The sequence below is a fragment of the Catharus ustulatus genome, chromosome 1 (assembly GCF_009819885.2).
Source record: "Catharus ustulatus isolate bCatUst1 chromosome 1, bCatUst1.pri.v2, whole genome shotgun sequence".
NCBI classification, from domain to species: domain Eukaryota; kingdom Metazoa; phylum Chordata; class Aves; order Passeriformes; family Turdidae; genus Catharus; species Catharus ustulatus.
Window position 1 is genome coordinate 11,568,926 of NC_046221.1, and position 26,491 is coordinate 11,595,416.

A 26,491-nucleotide genomic window follows, 5' to 3' on the forward strand; every position below is an offset into this window, starting at 1 on the left:
GAGGGCAAACCATGGATCTACACAGTAGTATAACGATCTTTGTTTTGTTCTCTATTCTTTTTCTAATATTTTCTAATATTTTGATTTTTTTTTACTGCTATTGAGCATTGAAGCTGATTTATTAATGAAAACAGCATTATTGTATTATGCTGGAAACTGTGTTATTTTGTTTGTGATGTTAGGGTACATTTTTTTCATGTGTCTTAGTTTGCATTGATCTGCAATGAATTCCATCTGATACTTTACTGCTCACTGTGTCTTGCTAGTCTTCTTCATTTCTTCATATGTTTAGATCCCAAATAATTCAGTTTGATCAGTAAACTTTGGCACTTTGCTGCTCATTCCCTTTTCTAGGTTATTGCTGAGTGTGTTGGACAGTGCAGATCCCTGTAGAACTCCATTGGTTACCTTCCTAAGGCACAAGCATTTGTTTGCCACTGCCCTCTGCCTCGTATTTTTTATCCTCTGTTTCACATTATTTACTCTATGAAAAGCCTTCTGTCCTATGCAGTGACTGCTTAGTTTCCTCAAAATCCTTTGGCAAAAGACTTTGTCAATGGCTTTTTAGAAATCTAAGTAGAATATGTCAACCAGATATTGAGTCACATTTGGAACTCTAGAAGAGGTTTGTAATGCATGGTATACATTTATAGAAAACATTTTGATTATTTGTCACAATGTTATATTTATCTTCATGGACATTAGTTATATTTTTCATTATGGTTTCTGCTGTTTTTTCTGTAATGTAGACATTAAACACACTGATACATAGTTCTTGAATCTCATATTAAAAATTTGGCATTATATTTATAACCATCCCATCCACATATACTAATGTAGTTTTAAGTGCTTAAGCAGCTAAGGTATTTCATCCTTGAGATCATTTAGAACTCTTGGATGATGCGGCATTTTCACTGCTGTCATGGGAGACCCTGCTAAGATGTAGAATAGGAGTTTTTCTGTTCTGTTTGCTTATTAATCATGAAATCAGAGCCTTTCAGCATTGCAAAAGAGACGTCTTCAAATTTGGATGCTGGTTTCTAACTGTTTACATATGCCCATAATCACATCCAGTTTGCATCCTTTTGCTTCTTCATAGCATGTTATACACTGAGACTACAATGTGAATGATACTATTTTAATTTGAAGTCATCAATTTTAAGGTTGGTTACAGAACTTGATAATTATTTGACATTTCAAGATGGACTGAAAAGCTCTTATTTCCTTCCTTTTTGTAAGGAGTTCTGTGCAGGATTCTTTTGTTTGGTTGTTTGATTGGCTTTTGTTTGTGTAGTTTTTGACTAACCTTGTTACCTAAAATATCTAAACATAATTTAATGTTTGGATATTTTTAATTTATGAAAGTAGAGAACCCAAGCAATACATCTTTTTTTTAAAAAATTATTTTTAAAATAATCTTACAGTTCTTTCTGTGAATACTTCTTTACAGGAAAGATTGATGCTGAGGCTGTTAAGAAGTATGCTTACCTCAACATTGTGGGAATGGTTGGATCCATAGACAATGACTTCTGTGGCACTGATATGACCATAGGTACTGACTCAGCTCTGCACAGAATAATTGAAGTTGTGGATGCCATCATGACCACTGCACAGAGGTAAATTGAGCATATTATAAAGACTGATAACAAGTACACAGATGTTTATGGTTTTGTTTCAAGTTCATTTTAAATAGTGGTTAGGTAGGTGGGGAAATAAAAGTTCTTTTTGGCAGCATAGTTCAAGTGTCTGGGTTTCTTTTTTTCTTAGTAACTGCTTTTTCATCATTCCTGTCATGGCAGCACTTCAAGTATGTGATCATAGAGACTGCATCAGCCTTAGGGGCAGACTTGTTTTTTAATGTTTTTAGTCTTTTTCAGACATAGTCTGTTAGAGAAGATCCAGATACACTGTGAATAGTACAAAAATAGCATGTCTTATATAAGCTTTATTTCAGTAAGAATTAAGCAATTAAATATTTTGGGGTTTTTTTAATACAACTATTATTACAGTTCTTTGCTATGGGACTGCATTGTTTACATTTCCGGTAAAGGTTCGCAGCTTCTTTTGTAGCTGCCCATACACGTTTTGCAAGAAAGTAGTGAAAATTAATTATGCATTGGGAGATACTTTATTTTAAATATGTTGTTCTGTGTGACAGTAATTCTGTTCTCTTAGTGTTTTTGCTGTTTTGCTAAAGAATTCTGAGTTCAGTAACCATGGTAAACACAAGCTGTTTCATGGTAGTAGGTTCAGTTAATTTGTTTTCTTATTTTTACAGCCATCAGAGGACATTCGTTCTGGAGGTTATGGGGCGACACTGTGGGTAGGTATTGTCTTCAGCATCTTGTGTCTTATACAGGTACAATTATGAAAGAAATCTGAACCATAGAAGTTAATACTTTGTTCTATTTATTAGGTATCTAGCTCTGGTTAGTGCCTTAGCCTGTGGTGCAGATTGGGTGTTTATTCCTGAATACCCACCAGAAGAAGGCTGGGAAGATTCAATGTGTGTTAAACTTTCAGAGGTAATTTGTTAATATATTTGAAATTCCCTGATATCTTTGTGGATGTTTATTTGAAAGCAGTGATTAAAAAGCGTGTTCAAGACTTCAAGTAAGTCTTTGGTTTTGGTGTCACATAAAGTTCTCTGTGATCTTAAACATTTCTTTTCTTGCACTCTGTGATTGTTTTGAGGAATCATATGACCCAGTCTGGAAATTGCAAAAAATTTATACCTATATAAATTTACAGTTCCTCTGTAATTTGGTATTAGACATTCTACATCATCAATAAAAAGATACGTATGAAAATATAAGGTGTGAGAATGCATCACATATGAGTGATCAAATACAAGAAATGTTTCCTCAAATCCTAGCCACTTAATGTAGAGTAGTTGATTATAAAATTATGCTGTAAATTCCTCTTTTTTTTTTTAACTGCATGAATGTGCTTGTATTTTTATTACAGAATCGTGCACGAAAGAAAAGGCTGAATATTATTATTGTAGCTGAAGGAGCTATTGACTGTCACAACAAACCTATAACATCAGAGAAGGTTAAGGATGTAAGTGTCAGCATCCCTATGATACAAGATTTTGGTTCATAAAATGGAGCTTATTGTTAACAATAACATTTCTGTAGGGTAAATCTGTTCCTGTAAGGTAGCTTATCACACAGTTGTATTTTATGCTTGTGCTTTATTATCTAAAATTACATAATCAAATTAAATGGCAATGTTTTCAGTGGCAATTAATTAGAACGTTTTCTCCTTGTAACACAACACAGCCAAAAGCATGTGTTTCATAGATGCCTTAATTGATAGTTTGAAATCAGTTCAAATCTGCCTTTATAATCCTATTTTACTTTGTATGTCTTATAAAATTTTTAATATTGGTCTGTCTCACAGTGAAGTAATATGGTGTCCTTTGGACAAAGTCTTATCCAGATGGTTTCTTTGCTAAAAATTTCATTGGTGTCTAAAATGAAGAAAACTTTTAAGCTGAATTTTTCTGCTTTTTTTTTTTTTTTAATGGGTCATTAAGAAGACAAATTGAGAAATAGTCATTGGTAGAAAGAAGCTGTAATACTTTGGCTTTACTGGGAGTTCATCTGTCCTGTGACTATGAAGTTCTGTTTTCCATAGCTGTCAGTTTTAGAGAAACCTTTGACTTCATTCAGCATTGCAGTTTTGTGAAGTAACATTTAGCACTGAGTGGTGTTAACTGTACATGATGCCAACATTTATATAAAATAATGATAATGATTAACCTGCTGTATTTTGAAATTCTGTGCAGCTTGTGGTTCAGCGGCTTGGTTTTGACACCCGAGTAACCATCCTGGGTCATGTGCAAAGAGGTGGAACCCCTTCAGCTTTTGACAGAATTCTTGTGAGTATTCCCAAAATAACTGCTGGTGGCACCACATAGGACAACTGCATTTTGATTATTTATGTGGGGGTGGATGTTTCTCTACCTGATTAACTTGACAGAGCAAACTGTTATCTCACATTCACTGTCTGAATAGCACAAATTCAGAGTAGTGAAGTGCTTTGTGTGAAGGAATCTAGGATCAAAATGCAACACTTAATCACCCATACTTTTGGGTATAAACGGCCCACAACTGTTTCACCTTACCAAGGGTCAGCTTGAGTTACAGAGAAATCAGAACCATTTCTGTGACTGGAAGCCTTGTGCATTTCAGTGCTTGTTTGAACACTCAACCATTCTGTTGCAGGCCAGTCGTATGGGTGTGGAAGCTGTGCTTGCCCTTTTAGAAGCTACTCCGGATACCCCTGCTTGTGTTGTGTCCCTGTCTGGAAACCAGGCTGTCCGTCTGCCTCTGATGGAGTGTGTGCAGATGGTGAGGTTCTGGCAAAAAGCCAATTTATGTTATTTACTACAACGGCTACTATGTACAATAATTGCCTGTTCTCATTAGGACATTGATGGAATGTGTACAGCACTTTTCCATATTTAGGAATGAATAATGAACATCATGTATGTCCTGTATGTGTTGCTATTTATTTGCAAACTATCAAGGATTAAGAAATACATATCTTCTAAAATTTAATCTCAGCTCTTCTGTTTTTATTGTTACAACAAATTTTTCAGATGCTTGCATCAATCTACTTGTCATACACAGGTTAGGTTTCTGCACTAAAACTGCTCAGTTTAAACTGTATAAAGAAAATACATAATAGATATGTTGGTTCCTTTGTCCATGAAGGCTATAGGTATTTGTTTCTCCTGTCTTCTCCTCCACCCTGTAATTTATGCTGTGAGAGAAGGCAACTCGTAAATTGGGGAATTGTCAGTATTTCTTTTCTTCACTGTGGAAATATATTAATATGTGGAATATATTAAATAATCCAACACCTGTGTATTTTAAACATACTGAGTAGTCCACTTGTTTTTTCAAGACTCAAGAAGTCCAGAAAGCCATGGATGAGGGAAGATTTCTTGAGGCTGTGAGGCTTCGTGGAAGGTATGGCCAGTAGCTTATATCAGTTTTTTTTTTTAATTTACTGTAGAAGAAGAATTTGCTGAATTGCTGGCAGGTGACATTTTATTTTAAATATTTTACTAACTGTATGGTTTTATGAGTTTGAATATAAGAGGAGACAGAAGAGTTGCCTAAATAGAATAATTGAAATTCTTACCTGCGCCAAAACATGCAAAGCAAAGCAAACTAATTCACGCTGTGTCAGACTAAGGCTAAGTGGTCGCAAAGCAAAGAGCTTCTGTGCTGTATGACCTGACTGGTAGCAGCTATAAGTTTGTTTATTCATGAATTCGAGGCCAGTCCTGTGAACTCGTTTGTGAGGAGTTGGTAGTTTTCCAGCACTAATGTTGGAGGAGGTATTCTTCAGTCCTGTCAGGAGAGTGGTTTCTGTTTCAAGTCATTTGATAATAAAATGCTTTCTCCCCAGCCTAGAAAACTAATTTGGTAGCTGGATAGTTGTTTTATATTTTATGACTCGTATCTTAAAGAATTGAATACTTTTCATTCTTCTCTCATTTCCGGTTTTTGCCATGTTTTGCATTTGCAGTAACAATGGTGTTAATATTTCATGCCAGTTCTTTAAAATTTCTGAAAAATTCAAATGTTCCTTTAAAATAACGTTTAAAATTTTACTATTTCATTTGCTTATCTTACTTACTCATTTGTTTAGGAGCTTTGAAAACAACCTTAACACATACAAATTACTGTCGCACAAAAAGCCAGATGCTGAGCTTCCAAAGGTAAGGGGGTTTGTTAAGTGTGCAGTGCATGTCTGCTTTTGGGATCTATTAAAAACTCCCTTCAAACTTCTATTATAGCACAGTTTATAAATTAAATATTATAAAGATGCTTGAAGCACACTAGTTTATTCTAGTCTACACTAGTTTATAAACAACATTTTTTTAAGTGAAATATCATTGTAACTAGAAAATTGCTGTAGACAGTTTCTTTCTGTCTTGGATGTACATCTGGTCCCAATTATTATAATTTCTGGTGCTAATAGTTAAATAGTTATTGTTTCTTACCATGGACAGAAGGAGGGGTGATGTTTGAGATCTTGATTAAGACTCTGAATATCTTGAGATAAAGGAAGATTCTTTATTAAAAGAATTCTAAGCATTCCTTTTGAAGGGTAAAACCACTCAAGAGCAAGGGCAAATTCAGGAATTCATGGGAAGCAAAACTGAGGACAGATGCATCACCTTTATGTGAAATAATAAGTCACTGTGCATAATACAGTAATAGACATTTGGTTTCTTTGTAGTTCCTAAGATTTGTATAAGAGGAAATTTGGATTTATTTAGGAAGCAGACACTAAATTTTGTGTCTAAACAAATCTTAGATGGTTTTTTTTTTTCTTTTTATTAAAAGTTTACTGTATAGTTCTGTGTTTGATCATAGTTGGTAACTAAGTCATCTCAGTTGTTAATTACTCTTTTAATTGTGGTTTGTGACCATTTGTTACCATATTTGGATAACGATGTTACTGTTATGCTTTCTAGAAATCTTTTTCCCAGATAAATAATTTGAGTAATGATTACTGGTGATAACTTCTTAATATTATTAAGGAGCAAAATTGCATTGATATAATACAGTAAGGACCTAAGAGTGACCTTCAAAAGATCAAGGAATTCAGGATTTTTTAGGTGGATATTTAACATTTTCATTGGCAGATCAGGTGTTTGGTTGTTAGGGTTTTTTTAATAGAGCAATGCAAATACAGGGCTATTAGCACTGGGCTTTTGTATTTTTTTTTAATATACTTTTGTCATACCTTCTGTGATAAATGGCATTAGAAGGAAATATAGGCCACGTGCAATTACTTAACTACTCTGATTTGACCATACTAAAAAAATCTGTGTGCCTTCAGTAAAAGAGGTGGAATAGGAATTAAAACGTAGATGAAATGTGCATGTCACAGGAATTGAGGAAAGAGCTAAGCTGATCGGATCAGGAGAGGCAGCTGAACGCTCTGCTTCAGCAGTGTTTCTGCACACATTATATTTTGCTGTTTGTGATTACATTACATTTTCCTACAATCATGTGATTGTACCAGAACCAAAAAAACCACAAAAAACCCCCTACATATACTCTGGTTTGTGTCTCTTTTATTGCGGTTTTTTGGGGGGTTGTTGTTGGTTTGGGGTTTTTTGTTTTTGTTTGGTTTTTTTGTTGCTTAATCAGATGAGATTCCATGATCGTTACTTAATAACTGTTCTGTTTCTTGGGATTTTTGTTCTCATCTTCCAGAATAAAGCTAAATAACTTCTACCTCTTCTGCAGGACCAAATAGTTACAATTGTAATTCAGAAATGTTTTAAAAACTTCCATAATCTGAAAATGTTTGGTGCTGGGAAAGATGCTGAGTGCTCCTGTTTGCTAAATGTTGTCAACTGCTTGAAATACCTGGCCAATAGCTTAATTTTAAAACTTGTCTGTTCCACTCTGCATTGTACTGCTGATACACACATAAATGCTGCAGTGCTAGAATCAGTTCCTAGTTGTTCTTTTTTTCTTGTGCTGTTGTTGGTGTGTTTGCAAAAAAAAAAAAAAAAATTCCTGCTTTAGTAACATGAAGCTGGTTGAATAACAGTGGCCAGGCTGGGTGGAGCTCTGAGCAACCTGCTCTAGTGAAAGGTGCCCCTGGCCATTTTAAGGGGTTGGAATGAGATGATCTTTATGATCCTTCCAACCCAAACCATTCTGTGATTCTATTCTGGGCTAGAATATAAAAACATGAATAATTTAACTTGTAAACTAAATGGAATTATGATTAATTCTTATTTAAGAACAAACATTCTGGTTTTTTTAAATTGTCTTTTTGATATTCTGCAAGTGGGGAAATATGTCTGCACCTTCCAGTTAACTTCAAATTTTCAACATGTTTAGGAATGTGAAATTTCCCTACCTGCATTCCAGGATTTAGCAGCTGCATATGATGTACAAAATAACCATGGTGTAGAAATCAAAGTCCTTACTAGATACTGTTTTTATCTTGCAGACTAATTTTAATGTGGCAGTTTTAAATGTTGGTGCTCCTGCAGCTGGAATGAACGCCGCAGTGAGGGCTGCAGTGAGAGTTGGCATGACTGAAGGTCACAAAATCTTTGCTGTCATTGATGGTTTTGAAGGGTTCGCTAGAGGGAAGGTCAGTGTCATGTGTGTGCTATGTGCCCCATCCCACACCACCACCTTTGTTCATGTGCTTGGAAGGATCTGTCATAATTGCTGAGGGAACTGGGTCTGGAAGTGCTTTTATTTCATAAAGATCTCTAAAACCTAGGTTGTAACTGTATTTCTCAACTGTTCAAGTCTGTAGAGTCATTTATGCTGAGTGTTGATAATCACATGCTGCAGAGCTACAGAATCAGTTCAGATGAATCCTACCTTTGAATTTTGGTCAATGTTTAGCATGTTGTAGTTTTTTCACAGAGCAGCAGAATCATCTCTGGTTCTGAACAATGAGTTGTTGCACATGTATTCCTTTGCTGTAAGAAATTTTTCAGTGGTGCTTATTGAGGCAGGAAGCTTTTTTCCTTATGTAAGTTAGATTTTTCTATTTCCCTGTTTTTAAATGTTATGCATTGGTTGGTGTACCAGAGAGAAACTGAAAGCAAGACTAATGATTTTTGTGCCTGACTGGAGCCACAGATCCCCAAACTTACTTCAAAGACCGAGCTTTAGATTTTTTTGCTTCACATTCAGTAGGAAAGGATGTGAAAATAGGATTTAAATATGAAACAGAGACAGGGTTCATCTTGGTCTGGAAGAAGAAAGAATAAATGGAACAGAAAGGGATTGTAGTAATTCAAGAGAAATGGAGTTAAACTCTTGATGCTGTTTTCTTTCTGGACCTCATTTAGTTTTAGTGATGTTAGTGCCCAGCAACTTGTTCCAACAGCTTTTCATGAAATACTACCTGGTGTTTGCTGCAACTCAAGAGAAGTAATAGGATAATCACTTAACAAAATCTCCTTTTTTACTTTTATTCAAAGATTAAGGAAATTTCCTGGGGAGATGTTGGAGGCTGGACTGGTCAAGGAGGATCAATTCTTGGTACAAAACGGTAACATCAATATTTTTATCAATCAATAAGATGAGCTGTAGTACTTTATATAACCACTGTATGATTCCATGCTCTTTTCTTTCCACAGAGTGTTTTTAAGTCCTGAATTTTTGTCCATTGGGTTTTTTTGAGTTTGTTTTTGGTTCAAATCCTTATGTTCCAACTTGGCTATCTTTATAGTACTTAACCAGCTCTGTAGAGTGGGAGTTGGAACCTTAACTTAAGAAGTTCCTGGGGTCCTTACAATCCGTCTAAAGGATTGCAAACCTGCAGTTTCTCTACACTTAACATGATTCCTTATTGTTTGTCTGGAAGAGTTACTTGTATGGATAAATATGTAAAACAAAATAACATTGTGTTGCCTGCTTACTTTGTGGTTTTAGCTTAGTAATGAGTTCTTAGTGCTTCAGAGTCTGTAAATTGTTTTTCTTTTGGTTTAATGATTTTTAGTACTCTTCCTGCAAAGTATTTGGAGAAGATTGCTGACCAGATGCGCACTAACAACATTAACGCCCTTATGGTTATTGGTGGATTTGAGGTACACTGAAATATCTAATTTTGTCTAAGTAGGGTAGAATTCCTAAAAAAATTATTAGTCTGTTTTGATTTTTTTACCCAATCTTCATGTAAGGTGCATTTGACTCTATCTGTATTTGATACACAACAGTGTTTAGAATCAGAAGTGTTGTCAGTGGTTCATGGAGAGCTGGCATTCAAGAGAGTGACTAGAACTGCTAACCAGATGTGCTAAGGGGATAAATGAGATTAGATAGTGGTAGAGTTTTTTGTATGAAAATAAATTAATAACTTCTGTAGTGCAAGTTTCAGTCTATACTGTATCAATACCTAGAACATACTTGCAGAATTTCTTGACTCTTCATAGAAACTGCGCTATGGCTCTTTATTTAAGCCACTCTTCTCACATAGTGCATGTCAAAATCTGTAATGGATCTAGAGGAGCCTTTTTTCCCCCTGTATTTCAAGTTTGCTTTATTTAAAAAAAAAAGAAAAACAACATTTTTGCAGTGTTGATTCAGGGAAGTATTTTGCCTACTCTTTGCAAAGAGGAATGCACTCATTGCTTCGTGATGAAGAATGTATCTTCCTTTTTTGTCCAAACTGTTAGCTATCACCCTAATTCAGGAATATTAAGATTTTTACATCAGATGTAACTACCAGAAGATTGGGGAACTAGTTTGTTTTGTTGAAAACCAACTTTTTGTGTCTAAACTATTAATTTTCAAGAGAACATCTGTTACATTTATTGTTTTCAAATGTATGCCTGTTTCTAATGCTGTCTTTTTTGTCTGTGTTAGATTTTAGTGGTTCCTTAGTGCTCTGACTTGCTGAAGTGTGCTGTGGTAGAAGTGGCTCTCCCTGTGGCCCTTCTCATTTTGTCACTCCCAACTCTGCCCTTTATTCATTCTAATTTTTCACCCGATGCCTGTGCCCAACAGGCTTACCTCGGACTTCTGGAATTGTCAGCTGCCCGGGAGAAATATGACGAATTCTGTGTTCCAATGGTTATGGTTCCTGCAACTGTATCCAATAATGTACCGGGTTCAGATTTCAGCATTGGTGCAGATACTGCTCTGAACACTATAACTGATGTAAGTCTGCTCTGGTGTGCGCACGTACTAACAAAGCAGTTGTTTAAACTTACTCAATTGGCTACAGCTGGATATTTTTGTAGACCAGAACTTTGGAAATGTGATCTGGGAAATAGTTACTTGATTTAGCCACCGTCATTACACCATTTTAGAAACTAGAAAGTTTAGGATCCCCAATGCTTCATTTAATTTCTTCTGAAACTACAATGACCTCTAAATTTTTTAAGTGTAAGATAAGATGCCATCTCTTGTTGTATAAGAAAGAAAGAAACCTAAAGATGAGACTTGGATGATCATTTGCAGTGTCGAGAAGAAAAAAAATCCCTGTTCGTAATATGTTGAGTTGTAGTACACCCAGCTGCAACAAACGCTGAAGGAAAGTTGCTCTGTTGAGGAGAGTCTTAGTTATGTAACATCTTTACTTCTCTAAGAGAATATGTAAAATCCATATTTCTCTAATAATAGGCATTACATTTATTCTGCTAATAGCAGATTTAATAAAAAGCGTTGAGACATGTTAAGATACATTTTTTTAAAAACTAAATCCAGTAATACATCATAGAGTAAAAATTGAATCTTTAATCTCTTATGAGGAAGAAACTTCTCTACTATGAATGTGGTAGAACACTGGAGAAAGCTGCCCAGGGAGGTTGTGCAGTGTCCTGTGGAGATAATCCAAACCCACCTGGATTGTTCCTGTGTCACTTGCTCAGGTGATCCTGCCTTGGCTGTGGGTTGGACTACATGATCTCCAGAGGTGCCTTCCAACCCCAGCCATTCCTCAGTTCTGTAATACTAGTCTCAGTTGAACAGAAAGTATAGTCTATTGGACAAAAAGAGTTTCAAGTTGCTTTTGAAAATTAAATGACAGTTCTCTTACCACTTAAATGTATTTGAAAATTTTAATCATGATAGCTTTTTTTATTTCAAGGATGCTTCAGGTGCCACCAAAACTTCAAATGCACTAGTATAACTTTTGTTTTCCTTTGCGGTTTTCTTGTTTTTTTTTTTTTGTTTTTTTTTTTTACCATTCCAACATAAATAATTTTAACTTCATCCAAAGGAACCCTTCAGTTAGGAAATATCAGTTTCCTAAAATACTGCCTTGAATAAGACCGTAAGCTAACTAAAACTCATTGAAGGAATTCTTATAGACAGCTTGGGTTATAAATGTTGATGTTGTTTCCAGTTCTGGTAAACAAAAATATCCCTCCAAAAAGACTGATTACAAACTAAGGTGAGTAAAATGATTGTGCATAACATCTGCTTTCCTTCTCTTGTCTTCATAAACTTTGTTAACCAAACTGACTTCTTTTTATAGGTTATTTTGTACAAAGGACATATATCATAGTCAGTCAGTCCATGTTGCTTTCATTTGCTTTCTGTTTGGGTTTCCAGGTTTCATTTGCCTTCATTAGGTAAAATGTTCCTATTTCCATATTTTCAATGTGGTAGTTGAAAACTTGTCAAAAGCGGCTTTTTCTTTTTTTTCCTTTGTGAATGGCTTTCTTCTGGTTGTTTTGCATTTAATTTTGCCTAGATTTTTCTCTGGGTTAATTATGAAAAGTAATGGCTTTGCAAGATTTATATTCAGTTGAGTGGAAAATTAAATTTGAGGAGTTGACTTTTTTTTTTTTTTGGAAGGAGCAGACTTTTGCATTCAGAAAACATTTCTGCTTGGTATCTTTTCAGTTTCTGCTCTGATTCACCAAAACCCCCAGTGAAAAATGCATCCTTTCATTCTTGTGCCATGCTCAGATCAGGTGCAGTAGCAACTGTGCCCCTCTTAAATGTGACCAGATAAGCTCAATACACGTCACACAATTGACTGTGGTAAACAAAAGTAGAGGTGGACATGAATATACATTTTATCTAGTTTATATATCATTTTTATTCCTGTTACCACAGTTAGGTCAATCAATGCATCATAGTTTACAGTGCTCTCAGAGCAGTAGAACCTCCTGAACACCAAAGTGTCATCACACTTAGTTTTTCTGTGGTACTGTTCTTACTTGCATGATCTTGCCTGCCTCTAGTAAGGTAAGTACAGTTGTGCTGGTAATGAGGGATTGTTGCTGTTTGGCATCATTAGACACTTGTCAGTTGTTTAAACTTGTCAAGCTGTGTAAAAAGTACCCTGAAACATAAAATTCTGCATTTAAAAAGAAAAACAATTAAAGCAGACTTACAGTTACATAACTTCTGAACTAAAGATTAGCAAAGAGTGTGCTCCTCACAAAGGCATCAACAGTGGATACATTTCTCAATAGTTAATTTAAATTCTATAACAGATCATGGGACCCTTTTGAAAAGTTCAATTTTTTCCACTTCTGTTTTAAAATCTTGGCTTCAAATTTTATTTACCTTTTGAATGGTGTTTTCAATTTATGATAAACTGTATTTCTCACTTCACTTTTCACAATATTGGAAAAGCTGCCAATGACAACATAAATATAAAATACCTGGGAAAAGCTGGATGTTTCTACCTGAGGAGGGTATGCTTAAGGGCTGATATTTATAGGCATACAAAGTAAACCTTTTAGAACTGCAGGATAAGAACATGAACTTTGAATTTGCTATTAAATGAAGCATCACTAAAATAACTGTCATAATAAAAAATATCTGTATTCTCAAGTATGTTGCTAATTCAGTGAAATTAATAGGATGTTATTTTGGATATCAGACCTCAGGAATGTGATAACCATGAAATGAAAGAAAAAGTTATCAGCTAGATGAGAATAATGGAACCTGAAAAAGGGAGAGGCTAGAACTTTCTCTTGTGTTTCTTTGACAATCTGACTTTCCTTTCACCAAAGGAAAAGGGGGTACAGACTGATGATTTGGTTTTGTGGGGGAAAAATCAAGCATCCCCCGAGGAGCAAAAAAAGTTCCAGTCAGATGCCTTAAGGCAGTCTCCACACATTCCCCATGGAAAACACACCTGTACCTTCCCAGTAGCCTGTGTGGCTCCACATCACTCTGAACTAGGAAGCTGAAAATTAGCCTTGGCCACTAGCTAACCTGTTAATTTTTCATCTCCTTCAGTCCTGGTAACAGCTGATATGGAGTAAGGGCAGTAACTCCATCCCATTCAGTGGCCATTTGTATTTAGATCAACTTAAAGTCAACAAACACTAGTCTTTGCTTGACTGCATGAATTTTTATAAAGCATCCTTGGTTATGTTGGTAATGGAATAACCTTTTTAGTAACACAGTTCCAATAAAAGGATAGGAAATTATTAAACCATTTTATTAACATGGTGCAGTATCCCTCTATGACCTTACTGTAGTAATTTAAAAAATACTAGCATAGCAGTTATTAAAACCATTTATCACTTATTTTATATGTAAGTGACCGTATTTTAAAAGCATTTTCATATTTTGCCACAGTGATGCAAAGATGTTGCATATAATCATCTAATGCTCATGCTTGGTGAAGGTACAGTCATTGGATATGTTGGCTGAAATCACTTGCATCAAATAAAATGGCAATATTTAATGCAAGTAAAACATATCTTAACTGCATCTTAACATACCATAAATGCAGACTAACCTGTTATGTTAGTTATTGCTCTGCATCTCCCTTTGACTTGGTTTTCCAGAAGTCTTAATATAAAACCTTTTAGAGAAACTCAGTTCTGCAGATCTCCAGGAAGCTGTGTGGTTTTACTAAACCACTGGTACTTTGTATGTCTTTATTCTTTTAGTAAAAATAAAAGTTTAAAGCAGTCTGACTGAGCTGAACTGGGCCAGGCAATTGCTGAAATTTCCTAAGTGAAGTCTCAGCCACTCAAAAGGCAAATCCCAAATAAACCACTCCTATTTGTTGTTCCTGGCTGTACTGATTCTCAGCTCCTGGGGTCTGAAAGTGCCATCTTTCAGGCTGTGTTTCAGCCTCAAACTGAAAGTATAGCACTGAGCCATTGCATTTACAATACATGTGAGAAGAGAAAGATTTTTAAAAAGTCAATTTGCATTTATGCACCTACAGCCATAAATATCCTGTCTTCTCACTAAACAGGATCTGCTCTGTCTGGGACAAAAAGCCCAGAAGGAGAACTCTCACAGGTAGAGGGTTTTCCCATAATTTTCTTCCAAGTTGTTCCTTAATCAATCCCTGTGCAGATATGCCTGGAGATAAACTCAGTAGGTATCTAAATTTGATCTGCAATAGTTTGCTTCTCTGAACCAATTTGAGACATCAAGAAAATGAGACTTCTGTGAACATCAGTTTCTGGGAGAAAGAGATGAAAAAGTAGTGTACTATGTAATCAGGCTTTCTGGTGGAAAATTCGAAAAATTGCCACACTTCATGAGAGAGGCTGGTTACTTTAGATTAGAAATAATTGGAATAATGTATGTTTACTTAAAACAGCTTAAGATGCAAAATCTTAGCATTTATTTTGACATCCACTAGGAACACCTAATCATTTCAACATGATTACATCTTTTGTAGAGTTTGGAGTCTTTCCAAGGACCTAAAACCGCTTTTCAAAGAATCCTTGAACTGTACTTGCAAACTTCATTAACTCATTCATGTGCACATCTTCCTGGATTTTTTTAGGCCTGCATCCAGTCTATGTGCACAGAGGCAGATGTGTGATGTTGGTAGAAACTTTGAAGGCATGGGTGAACCTTTTTCTTTCCTTTCTCTTGGTGGAAGTAGATCTGTCTTGACTTTCTAGGATAACATAGTTTTTTTTTTAAAGTGTCTTTCTTTAAGCATTTTCTTCAAGTTGCAAGGGTTTTAGTAGTTAACTTTCTGAGCTCCTCAGCATGCATCAAACTCTTTTATTTAAGTCCTTTCTCATGGAACGATTTCCTGTCTAGCTTTTTGTTATCCTTTGCTACATAGCTGCTTCAGACCTCTCTGCTGTGCACACTTCACCTTTAGTCTGTATTAACTTGAGCTAATCCTCTGCATTTCCTCAAAGAGCATTGTGCCAATGCAACCCCAGTGCACTGTTGTGGTATGTACAGGATATTTCCACTCCCTCAAATAATCTCACCAATTGTATTTACTTGGGCCGATGGACAGCCACATTTACCATCACATGCCAGGAGTCATTAGCACAGCAGTGTAAAGATAAGGAATGTTTCACTCACACTTGTACCACTGCTTCAGGCCTTTGAAAGTTGTGTGCAGCTCCAGGAGGCACGTGCCAGCTTTGAGGAGTTTAGAGTTCCTATGTGTGTGGTGCCTGCTACTATTAGCAACAATGTGCCAGGCACAGACTATAGCCTTGGTGCTGACACTGCCTTGAATGCTATTGTGGAGGTAAGACTGCGTATCTTTTAAAAATTAAGATGATAAAATGCATAAAGGATAAAGACCTTGAAATGTCTGGTTTTCGTAAATAATTCAGTTACTGTGGTTTTTAATGGTTAATAGTTCAGTTTGCCAAGACTGATTGAAGATTAACCTTAGAAAAAAATATTATGTTCTATGCTTAATTTTTGGGTACTCTTTTGTTCTTCAAGACTCCTGCATTAGTGCTTAGGGTATTTGCTTTTACTGAGAATTAAATATTTTGCTTGCTTTGATTTCATTTTTATCTTATGTATTACTTGTGTAAAGGAAGAAAGCACATTTTATAAATAAATGCCCCATTTGTTGGATGACCTATTGACTGAGCTGCCTGCAGTAGAGCATTTTAAGTACATGATTAACACTAAACACAGGAATAATCCCATAGACTCCATTAAGCTTGACATACATAAAGTGCATATAAATGCATGGATAGTAGAAGCAGTTCAGTCTGTCACTAAACAATGCAGGGTCAGACAATCAGTATTCTAGGTTTGGTCTACCATTGTTTTTCCCTTGCGTACAACTGTTTTATGAGCTCTTTCAGTCCTGTTTACTCTGCTTAAGACACAACAAAGAGAACTGAGCTGAGATCTAATGCAAACAAATGAGTAAATCTTACCAGCTCTGAGTTTTATCAAACCCATCATTAGCAAGCCATATAACTAATTGTGAAGTAATTTGCTAAGGAAGTCAAGACTTCCAGGGGCTTGGGAAAAGCAGGTTTCTTTTCCTGCTGTATACAGTGTTCTTACATAGTGAGTGACAAAGCTCCAGTAGATAATTGGAAGGAAACAGGGTGGCCCAGCCTTTGGGAGCTGCAGTGCAGCATCTCTGCTGTGAGATGTCCTAAGGTGTCGTGTGGGTTCATCATGTAGCAACTTGGATAGGCAGGACATGGGAACTTCACCACTCCTTTAGCTTTCTCCCCCCTTGGCCTGACATTTACAGAAGTAGCTACATCTGCTAATTATGACTGATGCACCTTCAAAAGTGGTGATTTTGGAAACACAATGGGGCAACAAACAACTGTTTATAGTGCTGCTTCCTCTTACTTAATTGTTTTTGGTGCTAATTTAATTACAGTTTGTATAGATTTCAGTAATGCTTTCAGTAAAAAAAAAATATGGTTGCATCATTTGAATTTTATTGTCATTAGGATGTTTAGTTAATGCTAATAGTAGAACACTTGATTTGGTGTTTTGAACATTAGGATTCCTCATTAAGCTGGGTCAGTTCATAGGAAAGCTCAACTACCAATGGAATTCCAAAAAGAGTTCTAATGCCTGGTTTAGGATGTCTGAAACCTGCACCAGGCTTTTGAGGTTTGGCTTTTCCAGCCTGTAGTGTAGCATATGAATTAATAATTCATTAAAGTCCATCTGTGCCAACTTCATATTTGGGTATTTCTGTCGCAGTCATTCTGAGAAAGCAAGAATAGTAGAAAGTTTCTATTCCATTTCTTGTACGGTCAAGAATAGAAACCCTTTCTAAGTACATGTCAAGTGATTCGTCTCATAGGCAATGACTGATTTACCTCCTTGCTTAGTACCTGGAGATTCTCAAAAGGCAGAAAATTTCATTGTCCTACCAACCTTTTTAGAAATCTTGAGGTTTACAAATATTTTAAGTCTAAAAATGGTAGAAATCTTCACATGTGTATTTATTGTCTAAAGACAGGATTGTTTTACAACATAAGTTAAAACACATAGTACCTATCCAGTTTCATGCAGCTTTTTAAAAATGAGCTAAATTGCTCCAGTGCTACAGTATTCTGCAAAAATTTTCATGAAACAGTGTTTGGAAGGAGAAAGTAAAGTGCTTGGGGACACTGTAAAACCCAAGAGACGTAAAATGTCATTTTTAAAAACTGATAGAAAGTCAACATAACTTTTGTGATGTAGCTTGTTATGGAGATATTTTTTTGCTTGGGATAACAGAATATTCATATTCTGAATAAATTAATGTGAATGCTTCACTTTCGTGTGTAAGCACATGATATGCATATATGCAAATATGTAAATAAAATATGTATCAAGTAAATCACGTATCTTGTTGATAGCTTGAACTAAATATATGCATACACTAGTCTTAGTCATTAAGTGCATTAAACTGTATTTAATGTTAGAAGTTCTAGAGTTTGTGTATTACATTTCCTCATGTATCAGTTAATAATTTGTTCTGTGATGTGTTAGGTATGGTTTTTAAGGACCATATTGCTCACAGTCTGAATTTCTGCCTGAAGTAGTATTTTCAGTTAGCTGAATGAAGTTTTGGTTTTAAAAAACTGTGAAATAGAAATACCTCAAATATTACAGCACCTACAGTTACTCATTCAAAAAAATCAGTAAAGCATGGGGATTTTTTAATGTTACCATAATTCAGGTTGCAAGATGACAAACTTCCCAAGTACTTTCACTTCCATTTGTCTTAAATAGAACTGGTGTTGGGACACTACATCAGTTTCACAAAATTCTTCTGTCAAAAAGCATGGTGTATCCTATTTATTTGTTTCTAAGACCAAGAAGAAAATAGGACCTCTTTATTTCTCTTACTTGCTTTCTGAAAGGAAAATATGTTAATCAACAACTTTAAAATAACTTTGAATGGTAGAAAAAAAATCATTCTAAGAGGTGAGCTCGTCAAATAGATTCTTGAGTATTATTAAAACTTAAAGGTGGATAGTAAACACTGAGTTACAGTGTTTTCCAAAGATTCCTAGGTCTTGCCACACTGGAGATTGCCCTCTGTCTTTGGTAGTTTCCACATCTCTTAGGCAGCTCTGATAAATATTGGTGTTCATTGTTTTCATGGAAGTAACAGATCTCCTTGTAGAGAACATTCCTTATGCTGGTCAGAGTAAGGTGCAAGTGAAGATTTCAGTCTTCTTACAGTAAGTATTGCACCCGTTAGTAAAAAACAAAAGCATTTTAAAACGTGCACCAGTAGTGCTTGAAAGAATTATATTTATGTGGAAATCTTTAGTGGAAAGTAATTGGACAATACATGCTCAGGACTTAGGAAGTTCAGTATACATGGGAATGCAGTGAGTTTTAATATCAATACTAAGAGGAAATAAACTTTAGTAATGAACAGAGTTAAAGAAGTTAATTCATACCACAATTCCTTAAAAAACTTCATTATATCTACTTATATCTGTGTTGGAAAAATATACAACTGGTTAATGCCACTACAAACCAAAATGAATTCTTGTTTCAGTATTTGCTGGAAGCAAATGCATGTTGAGAGTTACTAGTAGAAAAACATTTTATTTCTACCCTAGTGTTCAGTATATGATTTATAAGAAATCCTTTATTGGGTTGTGCCGTTTATGAAATTCTCTAAAGATTTAGTTTTTATAAATGCTTTTTTTTGTTACCAGTAAGTGACACAAAGTTGCATGACATATAAAGAGTAGAAAATAAGAGGTTTTAGTGCATACTCAGGCTGTCGTGTCTCTGAGCAGACGTGTGACCGCATCAAGCAGTCGGCCAGCGGCACCAAGCGCCGCGTGTTCATCATTGAGACCATGGGCGGCTACTGCGGCTACCTGGCCAACATGGGGGCCCTGGCAGCAGGAGCTGATGCTGCTTACATCTTCGAAGAGCAGTTTGATATCAGAGAGCTCCAGGTATTCAGCACCTTTTGCTCATTTTTAACTAGATCTAAAGTTGTTGTGTGAAGTAGATGGTTCATGAAAGAAAAATAAACAGCTGTGGTTGGACTTAAAATTTGTGCTTGTTGTGACAGTTCCTGTGCTGTAACAGTATATAAAGGAATGTAGACCCAACCACTGTTGACACCCAAGCTCGATAAAATGACAAAAACAATTGTATTGGCCATTAAGCACTACTAGATTAATTGTTTCCTTTTTAGTCTTCTAATTGAAATTCAAATGAAATTATCACAACTGGTAGTTTTAAAATAAAGCCAAAACCAAGAGAACAGTGTTTTTTCATTATGGTAGATTTATGTTGGCAGGCTGTTCAGGACAGGAACTGACTGGTATGTCAGGTTTATTAGATACTGACTCTGTTACCACAGCTATTCAGAGCATGTCTGGAAGTGTTACTAAAATAAAGCCCTCAGGCTTTAAGGATTACGGATTATGGTGTAGTACATACACAAGCTGATATGGAATTTGTCTGCTGTGAGGACTTTACACTTCTGAGATGGTTAGTGCTAGCTGCAGTCATGGACAAACACAAAGCTAAAAGGATAGCAATTTCCTGAGAAGCACAGAGATGTGAAATGAATCAGAACTTATCCCCACACAGTTGTTGGCAGGACTGGAAGTAAGGGCAGGCTGTAAAGTGCAGCCTATAAAAACCACCTTTGAGCTAGTAAAATTTCTTACTAGAGAAGGATGTTAGTTTTAACCCAAGATGAGTAGCCATACACAATATGTTATCCTGAATCTCCAAAAATCTTGACAATTTGAACTTGCACGTAATGCTTTATGTGGAATATTTGACAGAAGTTCTCAGGAAATGTAGGCTCATTAAAGTTGTCTCACATACAGAGTTCTGTATGGATCTTTAAAAATACTTTTGTTTCTAGGCCAATGTGGAACACTTGACTGAAAAAATGAAAACCAGTATCCAGCGTGGTCTAGTGCTGAGGTAGGTAAAAGTAGTAGTAATAGATGGCATCAGTGATACTGAGCATTCACAGCCAGGTATGCTGCTTGGAATGCCACTCCAGGTCTATATTCTTTAATTATTCCTATAACTTGAGATTTTTAGAAAAGATGTTGCTCCAAAAGGCAATTCTGGGACCTGTCTGGAAGTTCAAGTCCAAAACTTAATTCTTTCTGTGTAAATATATTTGCTCTGTAATCTAATACTTCATCCTACTTTCAGTCTGTTTTCTTACCAGGTTTGTCTTTTCTTCTGAATTCTTTCTTACTAAATATAGTGTGTTACATGCACTATGGCCTGTACTATAAAAACCCTAGAAACCATGAGCCTGTTACATGGAAGTGAGTGTGTGATCTGATGAAAATCTCCATGCCAGGATTACTGCTATCAAGAAAAGGGAAAGACTTGTCCATCAGTAGCTGTAAAGACATCCAGTGCCTTAGAGTAAATTTGCTAACTATCTGGCCTTAATTGTTACAGAAATGAGAACTGCAATGAGAACTACACAACTGATTTCATTTATCAGCTGTATTCTGAAGAAGGAAAAGGAGTGTTTGACTGTCGAAAAAATGTATTGGGCCATATGCAGCAGGTAAATACAACCCTAAAGTTACAGACAAGACTGTATACAAGTATATACAGTACACTGTTCAAGCATTTGAAACAAGTCTGGCTCAAAAGACTGGATTTTTGTTTGTAGGCAACTCAGGTTTTTTAGCATCAGGATTTATTGCAAACCCTTTTAAAAAATCCAGGAAAAAAAGCATTAAATTTTTATGAATTTAATTTTTATTATACTCCTGTCAATTATCTGCCCATTCATAATGTATCTGCCTCTTGAACCTTCTTGAAGAGCAGAGATTTCATTAAGAAAATCTGTGCAGATGGGTGTTTTTGTGGAAGAGACAGAAATGAGCTACTCCTTTGGCCTGTGTTATCTGCATTGCTTTATCTCACTATGCAGCTGGTTGGACAAAGGGAGTTCCTGATTTGGCTACACTCATCACCGAGGCTGAGGTGGAGGAAAGTGCAGTCCCCTCCATTCTTCTAAGGGAGAAGTAGTATTGATTCTGTGAGAGTTCCACAGGTGCTGAACACGAATTTTGATCACCTTAGATTGATTTATGGGGTGGGGCTTTTGGTTTGTTTTTTCTAGGTACGGGAAATGGAAATAAGAGGTAGAGCAGGCCGTTAGCAGGGATAAGTGATAAAACAGACACCAATCTTGGTTTCATAAGCTAACCCAGAATTCAATTTTCACACAGGGTGGAGCACCTTCGCCATTTGATAGAAATTTTGGGACAAAAATTTCAGCAAAAGCTATGCAGTGGATCTCCAAAAAACTGAAAGAAACCTACCGGAAAGGTGCAGAAATGCTTGGTGCAGTCTCTTGTTACTGTCTCTGATTGTCTGTCAGTATGTAAGACTCCTCCACTTTGCAAACATATGAATGTTTGTTAGTCAACATCTTCCCATCTTGGTGTTTTTACTATTTAGCAGTGCCTTGCTGCGCTTTCTGCTGTATGAGCATTTCCACTTGAGTCAGGTCAATAATTCAGATATTTCATCAGATGTTTCATGATCCTCTTAAACAAAATAGCCAGTGTGATTGCAGGTTTTAATGCATGCAGGAATTGATGTTTGTATTACAGAACAACAGTTACATCTGTGTTTTTTTGTTTCATGCTGCCTTCATGGGAGACAGAAGGAGGTAATACATCATCTTTGGGAGTTTTTGTAAAGCACTACTTCCTAAAATCTGATCTAAAACTGGATGCTAAAATTCAATCCTTTTGTTGTTTAATTGCACTATTATTTCATTGCTAATCACCAAAGTTAAGAAGTTAAGATCTAACCCTATTAAAGCACTAATTTAATGTTTTATCATTCTATTAAATAAACAGTAGCTGAAATTAGGCTACTGTAAGTTTTTTGTTCAGTTTAATTACAGAAAAATAGTATTTGCCCTTATACATGTAAGAAAGATGCTGAATTTCTTCATTCTTTTTAGGAAAAGTATTTGCCAATACGGATGACTCAGTCTGTTTGCTGGGAATGCGGAGACGCAACCTTGTTTTCCAACCCGTGGCTGAGCTCAAGAGTGAAACAGACTTTGTGTACGTATGCACTGCCTGCCTTGCACCACTTCACACAAACACTTCCCAGCACCTTACTGTTTTTGCCTTAGGCCTGAATTCTGCCAGGGCCACTTGGGTTGTTGCTTCTCTCTTGCCTTTGTGCTTTGAATTCATCCTCCTTACACTTGAGTCTCTTGGTGAAGTCTGGGACTCTGCTGTCCTGCTAAGTGATTGCCTTAATGCCTAGAATTACTTTACTTCTGTTTCAGTACAGTGGGGCAGCATTTTTGTGCCAAATTTGGTATTATGGTTAACATCTTCTTTGGGATTCTGTTCTTGATTCTCCTCACTGAGGGTCAGTGTTTTACATTCCCCCATGATGGTCAATGCCTGACCCCGTTTATAAGGAAGGTGTTTGCCCTACCCCCATGTATTTCACCTCCCTGTTTCCCCCCCAGACACAGGATTCCCAAGGAGCAGTGGTGGCTGAAGCTGCGACCGCTGATGAAGATCCTGGCCAAGTACAAGACCAGCTACGATGTGTCAGACTCGGGCCAGCTGGAACACGTGGCCATGCTCCCAAAGGAAGCTGAGACCGGAGCCATCTAAACACACCACATTTAGATTGTTGTCATAGATGCACATTGTGAGTAACAATGCTTTAGAATCGTTAAAGCTTTGTTTTGTAACATTTAAATTATTGTTCCAGCACTTTATGTGAAACAAGACGTTCAGCTGTCACACAGATTTTGTCCTGTTTGTGTGTTATGTTTGAAACAAACCCTTGCATCTAATGGAAAACACCAGTTACTGATACTGCCCTTTAACAACCAAGTGCAACACCGTTCTATGCACTCCGTAAGTTACTCATCTACTGCACTTTGTTTCAGAGTACTTACACCCCAAAAATAAGTGTAGATGGCTAGTTCTTGTGTTGAGTTACAGGATGTGCTTAATGTTTCTGAAGTGAAATAAAATACTGTTGCAAACATCACATGTGTGTTCACTTGCTCTTAAACAGCTGGGGAAATAGCACTTGAAGGGTTCTCTATAGACTCCAATGAGAAACTCCCCTTTTCCTTCCAGAGCGGGTGTTTTTCATTGCAGCTTCAGGATGAGCCTAGGAATTGGAATCCTAATCCCCTTCTGCAGGAATGATAAAGCTAGTTCTTGGGATTGGGAGTGGGGAGGAACAGCTTTAGCAACTTGAGATTCATAAGAGTGTAACCTGGCCCTTGCTTCATGTTTCCTTTTTCTCAGAGATTAAGATTATTAACACCCTCAATACTGATCAAAAAGGGTAATGAGGCTGACAGCCACAAATGTTTTCTCATGCCAGTTTATGTTAAGTGGATCTTGAGCACAAGGTAAATACTAAATCATGGCACACTGAAATCTGACTGAATGTTGCCCAAACTGTCAAGCTAAACTGAACTTTATATAAAACACACTCCCATGATGGATTAGGGATTTGCCCACTGCACTACGCTCTCAGCTTGGTGGAATGCACTGTCACAGACTGCTCAGGCTGGAGGTGGCTTATGCAAAAGGCAGCTGCAATTAGCACAGAATGAAATCTGTCAGTGTGAGAGACAACTCTTTATATATCTAACAGCAGACATGACTTCAAACAGAACACCATTTAAAACTAGAGTTTTACATATACAAAAATATTTCATTTATATAGTACTCATATGTGATTGGAAGTGTAAGGCTTCAGTAAAAGATTAAGGTCTGTCTTTGCCATGCAGAGCATGTAATTCTTGCTCTCAAATACTGTATGGTTAGAAAATTCTTCACATAGTTACTTTGAGAAGGGGAGCTTCTAACTGGTTTGGTGATCACTGTTAAAAAACAGCAATATTTCAGGGGGACCATAGCACTGCCAGAAGTTACTAAAAAACCCCTAAAGCTGCAGTCACACAGACTGGCTTATTTTCTCTGGATGTTCAGCTGCAGAGTCATCGTTTGACCCATGAGGGATCTTTGGTGATATCTGCATTTTCTGGGCCAAGTACAGCTTGACCACGAGTGCTCTTCCCAGCTGCAAGGTACCTTGAAAAAAAGGAAAACAACCCATAAACAAGTGAGAAGCTGCCACATCCAGTTAACCACAGCTCTGATATACAAGTGAAAAACACTCCATTTTCAGGCAGTGTGTCCTTTGTTACGTACAACTTGTGTTTTGCCCAGTCATCACAACAGTCTTTCCTCAACCCTGTATCTGGCTGTAGTGGAATTCAGAATTCAGAGACAAAATGCTACAAGTGGAGTAGAACCAGCTCATACAGTCTACTCCTACCTACTCATACAGCCTACCCAGACAGTTTCTGGGCCTTTCAAAAGTAAATCAAATTTCCCAAAAACTCAGATAGTTAGATGAAGTTACATCTGCTAAACATGCAATAAGCAGGATATAATTACCATACCCTTTTCTAGGTTACAGAAGAAAATAGTGAAAGTAGTATGAAAGACCAAGGGAAGAAATCCAGTAACTTAAATACGACAACTGAGCACAGACTTACTTGTTTGATACCTCAACCAGGTTATCACTGTTGACAGCAAAAAGTTGTTCTCTGTGTGACTGCTTCATTTCATCTGAAATCCCATATAAGAAACGACCCATTCCTAGGGAAAAGAAAAGAAAACCACACACTGGAATCTGTCACAGCCACGTGCAGGAATGACAGCAAACTGCAATAGGAATGTGTGCTGGAAAGGAACAGAGATTACCATCAAATCATCACTCTGAAGAATTTCTAACTGAATCAAGCATCCTAAGTTAAAACCAGAATGAGGTAGTAACAGTTTCAGTTTCCCATTCAAGAAAAAAATCTATTTTGGCGTATGATTCTGTTTGTCAAAAATCTGAATGTAACAGTGGTCCATGAATTCATTCTGAAGAGTGCCGGTTCTTTCAAACACCTTTTTAAATAAGCTGCATTTCATGAAGCTTCTATTTTAGAACTACTTTTTTTAATTTCCCCATCAATTGTTATGTGTCTGCAATGTGAAGGTTAGCTCACATTTTTGTACTGCACACAGAAATCTGCATACAAATGATTTAATTTTTTGTAGGGAGTACTTGGCCACAGTGTTTTGATACTAAATATCAACCAGAGAACCCCAAAATAATCAAAGAAAAGTTTTTTGTCAGGCAAAAAACCATAGGGAAATAAAGGTGGCTGGGAGGATTTGAGTGAACTAATCCAACCTCCTGCCCAAGGAAGGGCTGACTTCCCAGCCAGGTAAGGCTTTCACATCCATCTGCAGGGCCCAGTGACTCAAAAGCATGAAGGGACAGGCGTTCCTTGCACCGGTTCCCAGGCCTCTGAACAGAGCTCTGCTATTCAGTGAGTGCTCTGTTCAGATCTGTGTTCAGATGCCAAAGGGTGTTCGTCATCCCTGGCTGACACCAACACCCAACGTACAGGCTCTGCACTCGTGCATCTCGCACCGATGGCTTTTTAACTGCCCAGACCAAAACCAGATTCTGACAGGTAAAAGCTTAATTTGAAGTGTTCTTGTTTAAAAAAGTTAGTTTTAATACAAGCACATTTTAAAATGACACTAATCATAACCTTGCAATTCCTTTGTGTATGGGAAGGAAATGTATTTTAACTGGGCAAGTATTGGTTTGAAATTCAGCTAAGAACAAGGGAGGGAGGGAAGTGACAACAGCAAAGCTCCATGTCAGTAAACTGAAAAGGTACAACCAATACATCATGTGTGTGCAGATCTGCAAGAAGCTAAAAACACCCTCCACCCCACCAAACAGCCTTCTTGTTT

General features: G+C 36.7%; 2 protein-coding genes across 4 annotated transcripts in view; one reads left to right on the forward strand and one right to left on the reverse strand.

The window, feature by feature from the left end:
• Nucleotides 1–23,696, forward strand: part of LOC117003266 (phosphofructokinase, platelet) — a 41,648-nt gene extending 17,952 nt beyond the window's left edge. The window contains exons 5-24 of one of the 3 annotated variants that reach the window (XM_042779725.1): nt 1,451–1,616; nt 2,279–2,323; nt 2,417–2,525; nt 2,968–3,063; nt 3,794–3,886; nt 4,233–4,358; nt 4,918–4,982; nt 5,671–5,740; nt 8,002–8,148; nt 8,996–9,066; nt 9,517–9,604; nt 10,524–10,676; nt 15,802–15,954; nt 19,451–19,615; nt 20,545–20,606; nt 21,105–21,216; nt 21,890–21,989; nt 22,330–22,335; nt 22,636–22,741; nt 23,161–23,696. In XM_042779725.1, the coding sequence (XP_042635659.1) occupies nt 1,451–1,616; nt 2,279–2,323; nt 2,417–2,525; nt 2,968–3,063; nt 3,794–3,886; nt 4,233–4,358; nt 4,918–4,982; nt 5,671–5,740; nt 8,002–8,148; nt 8,996–9,066; nt 9,517–9,604; nt 10,524–10,676; nt 15,802–15,954; nt 19,451–19,615; nt 20,545–20,606; nt 21,105–21,216; nt 21,890–21,989; nt 22,330–22,335; nt 22,636–22,741; nt 23,161–23,311 (2,084 nt within the window). In that variant the 3' untranslated portion in view covers nt 23,312–23,696. The remainder of the gene's footprint in view (nt 1–1,450; nt 1,617–2,278; nt 2,324–2,416; nt 2,526–2,967; nt 3,064–3,793; nt 3,887–4,232; nt 4,359–4,917; nt 4,983–5,670; nt 5,741–8,001; nt 8,149–8,995; nt 9,067–9,516; nt 9,605–10,523; nt 10,677–15,801; nt 15,955–19,450; nt 19,616–20,544; nt 20,607–21,104; nt 21,217–21,889; nt 21,990–22,329; nt 22,336–22,635; nt 22,742–23,160) is intronic. The other 2 variants (XM_033073069.1, XM_033073079.2) reach the window with 2 other exon arrangements.
• A 586-nt stretch (nt 23,697–24,282) lies between these two features.
• The window catches only part of PITRM1 (pitrilysin metallopeptidase 1), a 28,776-nt gene continuing 26,567 nt past the window's right edge, over nt 24,283–26,491 (reverse strand). Inside the window, exons 26-27 of the mRNA XM_033073055.2 lie at nt 25,228–25,330; nt 24,283–24,757 (exon numbers count right to left, since the gene is read on the reverse strand). Of these exons, the coding sequence (XP_032928946.1) occupies nt 24,664–24,757; nt 25,228–25,330 (197 nt within the window). The 3' untranslated portion in view covers nt 24,283–24,663. The remainder of the gene's footprint in view (nt 24,758–25,227; nt 25,331–26,491) is intronic.